Consider the following 12,125-nt stretch of genomic DNA (forward strand, 5'->3'; position numbering starts at 1 on the left):
TTAACTCCTTGGATAGTCTTGCAGGTGTATTGTGGGAGGCTGCTATTCCCCAAATTTCACCTCCCCCCCTTCCAATCAAGGGGTCATACTTATAGACTGATAATGATTAATCTAAATTATTGTCAGGCATTCTAATAAATATTAAATTCAAACTTTTTTCACAATTTTAATGTATATGAATTGCTACTAATTACCTTTTTTATAGATTGCATGTGTATCCTCTTCATTCAAGCATCACTCTTGATGAACAAAACCTTGTGTTTATGCCTCCAGTTATTGGATACAGAAAGGTATATTTAATTTGTGGGAAATTACATTTGTGAACATTTAAACATTAAATAAAAAAAGGGTTTTGCCTCAAATATGGATTCATGAAGCTAGGATCAAGTACAATATACTATTTTATTATAATAGAGAAATAGTTAGTAATTTTATATTAATGTCATATTTTTAAACAGCTTGTCTTCACTTCAGTTACATTTCTGTAGTGCAGATAAATAATTCTTCCTATATATTTTCAATTATTTTTTGTGCCTTTTTAACAGGTCATTTTGTCAACAAATATTGCTGAGAGCTCTATAACTGTTCCAGATGTAAAATACGGTATTAAGTTTTAAATGCTTTATTGAAATATCGAATGCATGGATTTTTAATTAAAAAACTCAATGTTAAAGAATGGTTGAATATTAGAAACTTTGTGTTCTAATTGCAGTCATAGACTTTTGCTTGACTAAAACCCTTGTTTGTGATGAAGAAACAAATTATCAGAGTTTGAGATTGAGCTGGGCATCAAAGACAAATTGTGATCAAAGAAAAGGTAAAAGAAAACTGTTTAAACAATGTATTCCATTATAGAATTTCCATGTTTGTATATCATGACCTTAAGAGGTCTGCTTATGTAGAAATCAGACGGGGGCCCCAGCAGCTGTGCTGATCTCTTCTGACATTTGTTGTTGGGGCTGTTTCTTTGTAAACAGATAGCTCTTTCTCTGGCGTAAGAGCTTTTAGAGACAAATGCCCTATTTTGTGCATCAATGTGACCAACAGATTTTAGCCCTATTATTGTAGTAAGCAGGGCACTTGTTTCCAAAGATAGTGAATTGCTACTTGTGGAGAAGTATGAAATTGTCTCAGCAGTCAGAGAAGATAAATTTTACTGCTGGCATGAGTCCAGGAGTTGACACTAAACAGTACTGGAAATTCCTATAATCCTATATTAACAAAAAAATCTTAAAATGGTCTAATTTACAATATATGTATAATGAATTGTAAGGATCCTTCCTTTCTGCAAATAACATTTACAGCAGGGATCCCCAACCTTTAATACCTGTGAGCCACATTTAAATGGAAAAAGTGTTGGTGAGCAACACAAGCATAAAAAATTTCCTGGTGGTGCCAATAAGAGCAATAATTGATTATTTAATAGGCCCCATGTGGACTGGCAGCCTATAGAAGGCTCTGTATGGCTATTACACTGGATTTTATGCAACCAAAACTTGCCTCCAAGCCAAGAATTTAAAAATGAGCACCTGCTTTGAGGCCACTGGGAGCAACATCCAAGGGGTTGGTGAGCAACATGTTGCTCACGAACCACTGGTTGGGGAACACTGATTTATAAGATCAGATTTCACAGAAAGATGAAACAGACAAAAGTTAATGCTGACATGGGAATATTTTTTTTTTGTGACAGGACGAGCTGGACGTGTTTCCAAGGGCTATTGTTATCGATTTGTTCAGAAAGACTTTTGGAAAAATATTATCCCTGAAAATGTTATCCCTGAGATGCTGGTATGTTTTTCATGGAGTTATACTTTTATATATGGAAGGGATAGTTTTAAAAGGATGATGGAATACTATTAGAATTACCCAGCAGAATTGCCTTTTAACTACCTAAAGTTAGATATTTTTAATTGGTGTGCATGGAAATCTTCAGAACTTAAAAATGCTTCATACGTATGTATAATAAACTAGCAGGAACTTTCATTTTGGCTGGTTTGAGCCACCAGCATGTGGAAGTCAGATACTGTTAGAGGGTATCGTTTAATAGTATAATAAACTATTATGTAAGGAAACAAATAAGGGCTTCCCTTGTCATTGTGTTTTTTTTTTTTGTACTGTCCCCGTCTTCTGCCACCCACGTTACCTCTGAGGGCACCAACGGACCTTTAAATCGCCAGAGCCAGCCTTTCAAGCCACTACTGGATAAGCACACGCTTCAGTAGGAAACAGTGCAGCCTTTATATTGAGCCCAATATAAACCTTTGCTTTCTTTGTATAGTCTTCTCACCTGAACAAGAAAAATGCCCCTGTTGGTTGGAAAAGTTGGTTTTAGGTTCTCTGTTTAAGATTCACCTATCAAACTTCCTACCCAAGAACAACTGGCACGAAGTGCTGGTGTGTGTGTAATGTCACACTGTGTTATGAGTACAGAGCAAAGCATGCATAACATCATAGCAGTGGCAAGGCAGGAATTTCCATATCCTTGCCCTAGGTGTTTTTACTGCGCTACATATCTACACTAATGAGAGAAGTGATGTATAAGAGATCTTACGCCTCACTGCTTTGCCTAGTTTGGAAATGTAATGCAGTGATGTAAAACAAACTGACTATTTTCTGCCTGACCAGCCTATAGTTCATTGTCACAACACATATCTGGGGGTGGGAACAGAGGTAAAGATAACCTCATTTTAAAAAGGGGAATGGGAGATTTTTACAGACTGTGCTTCTTTTTAGCCACTCCCTACACAGTTAAGGTCCCCATACACGGGCAGATAGTAGCTGCCGATATCGGTCCCTTAAGCGGATCTTATAGTGTATGGGGACCTTTACTTTCACTTTCTTGTACGTTTGTTAAAGTATTTTGATATGTACGGTTACCTAATTCATTATAGAATAAACTTACCCGCTCCATAGAGCACAAAGAACATGCTGTTCTGTTTTATCCTGAAATATAATCTCCTATCTAAATTATTAAGCAATGTAAAATTTCTCAGAGTGATTCTCTGAGCGTTTTGCAGTTTACATGATTTTTCTTTCTCTAGTGGTTTCTGAGACATTAGCAGTTTTAGACAGCGACCTCTGTTTTTTACGAACAACTAGGTCAGTCTATAATTTGGCCAAACAGTGGAGTCAGAATTATTAGATCCAGTCATGGACAGCAGTGGCTTTCAAGTGGTACATAATAATGAAAATCAATCATCAGGAAACTTGCATGTACTCTTTACTGTTTTTCCCCCTCCCTTAACCCCAGCAAGTTTTTTTGCTCATTAGATGACAGTGTTACCGGTGATATGTGAGCAAGATAGTGTTATAAGCTTATAATGAAAAGTTTGAAGCAATATTTTTTAAAAGACAGACGTTGAATAGAAAGATTTTAGCAATGGGGGTTGGAAAGGTATACTAAGGATACTACATGCTGATTAGAAGTAAATGGTAAATTACAGGTACCAGAAATAAGTATACCTTAGACCAGTGCTGTCCAACTGGTGACCCGCGACCCCCCTCTGTGTGGCCCCCCACCTGTCTGGCTGCTTTGATGGCTTACTCTTGTGTAAGCTTTAAATGGTATCAGTACTGAGATTAACTGCCCCCCCTGCATGGTTCTCACCTCAGATTCAGGCTGTAATCAGGCTGTATTGTTTAAATATGTAATCCCCTGTACTGTTCACACCTTTTAATCTCTGCATTGTTCACCCCCTGCAGTGTTCACACCTCAGGCTCAGGCTGTAATCACCCCCATTGTTCCCCTGTTCACACCTCAGGAGCAATAGAAACCCACAAATAAACCCTGCACACTACAAAAAGAACATATACTGAGGTGGTACTGCAATTAAAAAGTTTTTTAATATATAGTTATTGTGCAGACTGTAGGAGCAGTGCCAGCATTGTGTCACTGTAGGCTGCCTGTGTGTGCCATACACACAGGCAGCATAGGGCAAGCAGAGTATGGCACACAGAGGCCAAGTTTGGCACAAACCAGCCAAGAATGGCACACACAGTGAAAGTATGGGACACGCAGGCAGGGTAGGGAAGGCAGAGTATGGCACACGCAGGCAGAGTATGGCACACACAGGCCAAGTATGGCACAAACCAGCCAAGAATGGCACACACAGTGAAAGTATGGCACGCAGGCAGGGTAGGGAAGGCAGAGTATGGCACACACAGTATGGCAGGTTTTTGCTGTACTACAACCATTAATATGGATATGGTCATGTGATAACATGGGTGTGGTTTCAAGTGGGTGTGGTTTCAAAAAGGGGAGTGGTCAAAACTGGCTTCCATTATCGGCCCTCCACCACGTAGGTCGGAAAAATTCCGGCCCTCGGTACAACAGAAGTTGGACAGCACTGCCTTAGACTATAAGGCCAAAACACTTGGTTAATTCTAAAATATGGCCTACAACCTAAATTGTCAGAAATCTTACTGTCTTTAATATAACTTATTAAAAACAACACAAAATAAATATATTAAGTATTTTCAGTGTACAAGCTACAACCCTGCAAACAGACTTCACTGTCAGTTGGTTACGTGTTGCAAGAACCTTAAACCCTCCCAAAAATTTTTTGCCTAATAAAAAACTCGAATTCTAAGCAACTTTGCAATATTCATTCATGATATATCATGTTAAAGGCAGTGTTTGTCTTTTTCTAGTCTCTATCTTCTTGGAGGAGACTGGCTATATTGTTTAAATATTATAACTAAGAATTAAGCAAATGCTGATTTCAGTAGCAATTACATTTACAAATAACTTTTAAAGCACCAAACATTTTTAATAAGTTCATATTGTAAAGTTGCTTAGAATTGTCTACAAAATTTCTGAAAATCAATATAAAACTTGTACACAAAATCATATGTAGATATACTGCAGTAAAATACAAGTCAAATCATTATGAATAAAAATGCCATGTGTCTTTTTAGATTGATGCTTCATATACATTTAATTACCCAAACTATTTCTCATGTAAAGATACCAAAATATGACCATTACATTACATATTTTATGAATGACCCTTTGGCCCCTGCAAACAAAATGTACTGAGCTTTTTGTATGCTTCACAATAAATTAATATAAATGTTTGGAAAATAGATATTTCACAAACAAATGGGTTAATATGGCATTTTTGGCAGAACTAGCAATATCCCACAGTTGCCATTTTTTACATTAACAGTCATTCCTTATGTGTCACAGTTTTGGGTGATGTACAACCCAAAGAAAGTTATCTAAACACAACAATATCTCATATGCCTCATACTGAACACCAAATAGAAATGGCTAATTGACACATTGCAGAAAATCATATTCTGATGTGCTAGTAATTTTTGCAATATAAAATTTGTCTCGTTGTGCAGCGTAGCCCTCTGGGAAGCACAATCTTAAAAGTGAAGCTTCTTGATATGGGTGAGCCTAGAGCTTTGCTGGCAACTGCATTGTCTCCTCCTAATATCACTGATATTGAACGGACTATACTCTTACTTAAGGAGGTCAGTGTTTCTTTCCAAGCTATTGTAGAAATAATGCATTTTTTTTATTCTGTCATTATAAAACAGAAAATAGGCTTGGATCTTCTCTGCAGCAGTGTTAGCATATATATTTGTTCTAATTGATGTTACAGTTCCAGATTACCTGCAATCATGACCGCCATCAGAAATTATTGGGCCCAATGTTACTTAGGAGAGCCCATCAACCAGGCAGATGTGTTATTAGTCTGCTTCATTAGGGCCCCATAGATTGTAGGTCGGGCCAAGGAGATTGGACCCTTAATGAAGAGGAAAAGTTGTAAAATAACTACATGGCCATTTCTTTAACCCTCCCAAGACCCCTCAAAGCTCCACCTATTCTCCTACTAAAATTGGACCTTAGTGCCTCTCAGGACCCCCTCTGCCATTGGACCCCTAACTGGACTCCCCTTTGTCCCCTCATCCTAGATGGTGGCCCTGACTGCAGCAAATATTATAATTTTATTCTTATATATTGAGCTTTCTCTCCAGAATACTGCTATTGGCTGTAAACAATAAGGAACTTTAAGGAAGTGTCACAGATATTTTGCCGTTACTCTACGCAGCTAGGAGCACTTGCAGTTAGTGGGAAACGAGAAAATGAAAATCCATATGATGGAGAGCTCACTTTCTTGGGGAAAGTCCTTGCACAATTACCTGTGGATTTACAACTTGGAAAACTGATTGTTCTTGGTCATGTCTTTGGATGCCTGGAGGAGTGCATTATTATTGGTTTGTTGCTACACCAGTTTATATCTTATAGACATATAGTTTTTCTGTGATATTAATATTGTTTACATTGTTCTTTACACAGCTGCTGCACTTTCACTAAAAAACTTTTTTGCTATGCCTTTTAGGCATCTTCTAGATGGATACAGGTAAGTTTTAACATGCATGTTGTATTTATTTATTCTTAATTTAATACTGTTTATTAATTTACAATGTCATTTTTAGGAGCAAACTTAGTTTCTCTGGCAGTAGCAGAAGTGACTGCATTGCTCTTGTTGATGCTTTTAAGGTATTTTTTTTCTAGATTATTCTTGAATAATTATTTAATAATTATGAATTGAATTATCTTTAAATGCCTTGAATATTTAAGATTTACATGTCTGTCTTTGAAAGCACACCATTGGATATGCAAAGTTCCCTGCATGTAAACTTTACACAGTCTGCTGCTTTGATACAGCACAACAAAATCTTTCCACCATATAAATACTCTATAGTACTATATTTTGGCTAATGTTTATGTTTTCTTCTAGTCCTGGCAGTCCTGTAAAGAGAGAGGCGAGCTTAGACTTTCCAAGGTTGGTAAAACATATGAAAGGCTTTGATACAAATGTGCTTCGCAATAAAAGCACAGACATGCACCGCAATTAATAAATCCATCCTTAAAGGGCACATAACGTGAAAATTGGTACTCGCGCATTCCGGTTGGGGGAATAATACTATTTTTCCATGCCGTCAGCAACAGGAAGGAGTGGGAAGTGGCCATATGTCCCTATAAGACTAACTCACTCTATGGGACATTAGCCTAAACTATGTGAATATGAAAAGGAGAGGGCCTGCATAGAAATATAAGGAATACAAAGTAACAAAAGCAATTACATTGCAAAGTTGTTATGAATAGGGTATTCCATAACATACTAGAAGTGAACTCCTTTTGTGCAACTCCTTAAAAACCCCTACTATGTATACATTTCATAGAAGTAGTACACAATTGGAAAAATCGTGCTGTAAAAATGTAAGCCAATTAAAAAGATTTTTCAATGCTGGGATTTTTTTTTTAACCTTACACTAATTTCAGGTTTTTGAGGAAAAAAAATTGAAATAATTTGTATTGTATGTAATATGTTTACTATGCGTCTTTTACGTGTTTTTTAGGATGAGCTGGAATGGGGCAAGAGAAATTACTTTCAGATCAAAAGAATCAGAGAGGTAAGGATCATCTTAAGAATGAAGAAAAAACACTAAAACTATTACCGTATATACTCGAGTATAAGCCAATCCGAATATAAGCCCGAGGTACCTAATTCTACCTAAGAAAACTGGAAAAACTTATTGACTCGAGTATAAGCCTCGGGTGGGAAATGCAGCAGCGACTGTAAACTAGCTCTGTAAGTGGAGGGTCAACAAAAACAATTGTTTCTCTCACGTCTAGGGGGACACAGGGACCATGGGGTAAAGGGTCCCTCCCATCAGGAGGCAGGACACTGATGACATCAGAACTGAAGACCCTCCTACTCACCCTTTATCCCCTGCTGCCTCTGAAAGGCGCCAGTTTTTTCAGTGTCCTTTATACAGGAATTCTTCGGTCGGTAGATAGTACTGACACCCGGGGTGTAGCTTTGTCAGACCTAGTCTGTTCAGTATAGGCAAGCCCCCGTCGCGGGATACCCAAGATTCCCAACCCCCTTGCGGGGACCGGGTTACAAGAGGTTACAAGAGGCCTGACAGCAGCGCCCTCATAGGGCAGGGTTGCAGGCTGGCGCCAAGGACCCGAACCTCTATGCTCGGGACCTGCTGCCACATCACCAACGAGCCAGTAAGCTCACCACATAGCGCAACGCTACCCGGCACCCGGAAGTGACGTCACGCCACGCGCACCGGAAGCCGACTCTCGCGCGCAGTAAGGAGAGCAGCAACACAGCTTCGCGCCATAACTACGCAGACGCGGTGCGCAGGCAGGACTGCAGGCTCTCCTACTCCGCTATAAACAAGACGCCACATCTGCCGAGCATTCTCTCAGCATGGCAGAAGGCAGGGGAGACTTATTTTCTAGGGGGGGCAAACACCATAACTCGGTGGCTACCTTTTTTGCATGCACTAAATGCCTAGCTAAGTTTAGGGAGGGCCAAGCTGAACCGCTCTGCTCTACCTGCGGCCCTACACAGGCACACAACCCTGGCACATTAACCCTGTCACAGGTTGGGGTGAACCCTGAGGGTACATCACAAGGGCCCTCTACCAGGGACATTCTAGAACCCCAGAGACCTTCTGAGACACCAGATTGGGCAATCTCACTTTCTCAATCTCTATCCAGCCTGCAGTGTATACCCCAACTGGCATCCTCACTTGATAAGATGCTTTCCAAGATGGCCTCTACCTCTGACGCCATGCCCAAGCGCAAACGGCCTTGTCTGACTGACACATCCCTTAAGGGATCTTCCACACTCCCCTCCTCTGATGAGGAGATTAGTGACGGGGAAATAGTTTCCTCCCCAGCGGGCTCTGACTCCAGTGAGGAAGACAATACAGCAGACACAGCACCCGGGGTAGATAGCCTCATTAGGGCAGTCCTTGAAACCCTAAACATTCAGGAAGACCCCACGCAGAAAAAGCCTTCCACACTATTTAAAAGACAACGCAAGTCACCTGCAACATTTCCAGCCCATGAACAATTACAAAACTTAATTCTTGAGGAGTGGAAATTTCCGGATAGAAAATTTCAGGTTACAAAACACTTTGCTAGACAGTATCCATTTCCTAAAGAGTCAATAAATAAGTGGTGCTCCCCCCCCCAGCGGTAGATGCACCAGTATCTAGACTATCCAAGATTACTGCTCTCCCAGTTCCAGATGCCTCCGCATTCAAGGACCCCACCGACAAAAGAATGGAAGGTCTCCTTAAGGCCAATTTCGTGTCTACCAGGTCAGCAATGCGACCTATTCTAGCTTCCGCATGGGTCAGCTGGGCAGTCGAGACATGGTCCAGTTCCCTAGTGCAAGCTATTCAGGATGATAGTCCCAAGGACACTATCCTCCAACTGGCTTCATACATCCAGGAAGCCAACCAGTTTCTAGCGGACGCCTCCCTTGACGCGGCTAGAGTTATAGCAAGAGCATCAGCACTCTCAGATGCTATAAGAAAAACTCTCTGGTTAAAGTGATACTGACACGAAAAAACAACTTTTCAAAATATGAATCTACATAAAAAGTTGCCTATAGGTCATGTTGATTATTTTTTGCTGCTAGGTTTGCTTTTGTAAGTAATTGTTACTTGAAATCCCAAAACCTGACTGTTTTGCCAACCTGACTGTCCCTTCTCAGCCTGACAGTTACAGCTTCTAATGCTAACGGCCCCCTGCTGGACAAATATGGCAGCCCCCTCATAGAGGAACATGGGGGATCAGATAGGGAATGTAAAAGCTTGGACAAATACTTTTATGGCAAAATTATAAATAGCATGCAAAGGCAATGTTATGACAATGTTATAAAAAAAGGTTTAATTTCTGGTGTCAGTATCACTTTAAAGCTTTGGTCGGCCGACCTTAGTTCCAAAAAATCCCTAATATCCATTCCATTTCAGGGACAGAGACTATTTGGTGATGAACTGGACAAAATAATTTCTCAAGCTACCAGGTACAAAAGTACGCTTTTACCCCAAAACAAACCCAAGTCTACATTCAATCAGAGGAAGGGACAGCCATTTCGGAACCAAGGGTTTCGTAACTTCAGATCCAGCCCACAATCCAACTCCCAGTTTACCTCAAAGAACCGTTTCTCCAACAAGGGAAAATCTCCATGGCAACCCCGCAGACACCTACCCAAGCAGACGGGAGACAAGACTACCTCCGCATGACTACATTCGGACGACCTCGGACACAAAAACCATAGGAGGTCGCCTTCGGTGTTTTGCAGAAATTTGTTCGAAAGTCATAGACGACACTTGGGTAGTAGAGGCCATATCAAAAGGATACCGATTAGAATTTCATCACTCCCCTCCAAGACATTTTTTCATGTCAAGAATACCAACTCCAGACCTGAAGAGACAAGCCTTCCTATCCATAATAGACTCTCTGCGCGAGACGGGAGTCATCATTCTAGTCCCGCCACATCAGAGATTTCAAGGGTTTTATTCGAACCTTTTTATTGTGCCAAAGAAAGACGGATCCTTTCGCCCAATTCTGGACTTAAAGCTTCTAAACAAATGGGTTGTCTACCACAAGTTCAAAATGGAATCAGTCCGCTCCATAATTCGGGCGCTGGAACAGTGAGATTTTTTAGCCTCCCTGGACATAAGAGATGCATATCTACATGTCCCTATTTTTCCGCCTCACCAACAATTCCTAAGATTCGCATTCCACAATTACCACTATCACTTTGTTGCTCTGCCTTTCGGTCTGTCATCGGCACCAAGAGTCTTTACGAAGATCATGTCCTCCATGGCGGCCTATCTACGCGTTCGGGGTGTTTTCATAATGCCTTACTTGGACGATCTCCTCATCAAAGCGAGATCCAAGAACCTAGCGGAACAGAACATACAGATATCCATCCAGAGCCTCCAAATGTTCGGGTGGTCAATCAACATTCGCAAGTCATCCCTTGTACCCAGCCAAACTATGCCGTTCCTGGGATTACTGTTCCACACAGCAGCACAGAAGGTATTTCTACCACAAGACAAACAACTCAAGATCCAAAGATCCATCAGACTCCTCCAATCATCAGCACATCCAACAGTCCAGACCTGCATGCGGGTGCTAGGACTGATGGTATCCACCATAGAAGCAGTAGCCTTTGCTCAACTCCACTTCCGACCACTACAGACGGCGATTCTAAGACTATGGAAGAAGTCATCACTACAACAGAAGATAACACTTCCGGAAGAGACTCGGAGATCTCTACTATGGTGGCTAACTCCCAACAAGCTGAATCAAGGGAGATCATTTCTGGAACCGTCATGGCTAATAGTCACAACAGATGCCAGCCTCACGGGCTGGGGGGCGACATTCCAGAGACTTTCAGTTCAGGGAACCTGGTCACGGACGGAATCATCACTACCGATAAATATCCTAGAGATCAGGGCCATTCTGCGAGCACTTCAGGCATAGGAAGGCATATTAAGAGGCCAAGCAGTAAGGATACAGTCGGACAATGCCACAGCAGTGGCATATGTCAACAGGCAGGACGGCACAAGAAGCAGAAAAGCAAACCTAGAGGTGACCCAGATTCTGGAGTGGGCAGAAAGTACGGACACACAGATTTCAGCAATACACATTCCCGGAATAGACAATGTAGAAGCAGACTACCTCAGCAGACACCAGCTGGACCCAGGAGAATGGAGTCTGTCAATGGAAGCCTTTCAGCTACTGACCAGGACATGGGGAGAACCGGAAATAGACTTGATGGCGTCAAGGCAAAACAGAAAGGTTCACAGATTCTTTGCAAGGTACAGAGATCCCCTAGCGGAGGGAGTAGACGCCATGACCGTTCTTTGGCGATTCAGACTAGCCTACGTGTTTCCTCCTCTTCCCATGTTACCTCGGGTACTGCGAAAGATCGCCAGAGAACCAGTCACAGTGATCCTAGTGGCACCCTGCTGGCCCAGGAGATCCTGGTATTAAAATCTACTAGATCTTTCACTGGAACCTCCGATTCCACTTCCATCATCCCCTCATCTACTTGCTCAGGGACCACTCTTTCACCCCAATCCTCAGCTATTCGCCTTAACGGGATGGCTCTTGAGGCGGCAATACTGAGACATAAAGGTTTTTCAGAGGAAGTAAATTTGACCATGATTAAAGCACGCAAACCAACTACTTCTAAGATATACCACCGAACGTGGGAATGTTACAGATCTTGGTGTGAAAAGGAGGAACTTCTGTTCCCGGAATTCAGATTAGCGTGGGTGCT

At 41.3% G+C, this 12,125-nt stretch overlaps 1 protein-coding gene across 2 annotated transcripts in view; it reads left to right on the forward strand.

Moving 5' to 3' along the window:
• The window catches only part of tdrd9 (tudor domain containing 9), a 120,754-nt gene that overhangs the window by 55,389 nt on the left and 53,240 nt on the right, over positions 1 to 12,125 (forward strand). For both annotated transcript variants that reach the window (XM_012968700.3, NM_001251817.1), the window contains 10 exon segments: positions 206 to 290; positions 546 to 603; positions 713 to 817; positions 1,691 to 1,788; positions 5,350 to 5,481; positions 6,063 to 6,228; positions 6,311 to 6,374; positions 6,451 to 6,514; positions 6,756 to 6,800; positions 7,378 to 7,431. In XM_012968700.3, coding sequence (XP_012824154.2) covers positions 206 to 290; positions 546 to 603; positions 713 to 817; positions 1,691 to 1,788; positions 5,350 to 5,481; positions 6,063 to 6,228; positions 6,311 to 6,374; positions 6,451 to 6,514; positions 6,756 to 6,800; positions 7,378 to 7,431 — 871 coding nt within the window.

This window comes from Xenopus tropicalis, chromosome 8 (genome assembly GCF_000004195.4).
Source record: "Xenopus tropicalis strain Nigerian chromosome 8, UCB_Xtro_10.0, whole genome shotgun sequence".
Classification (NCBI taxonomy): domain Eukaryota; kingdom Metazoa; phylum Chordata; class Amphibia; order Anura; family Pipidae; genus Xenopus; species Xenopus tropicalis.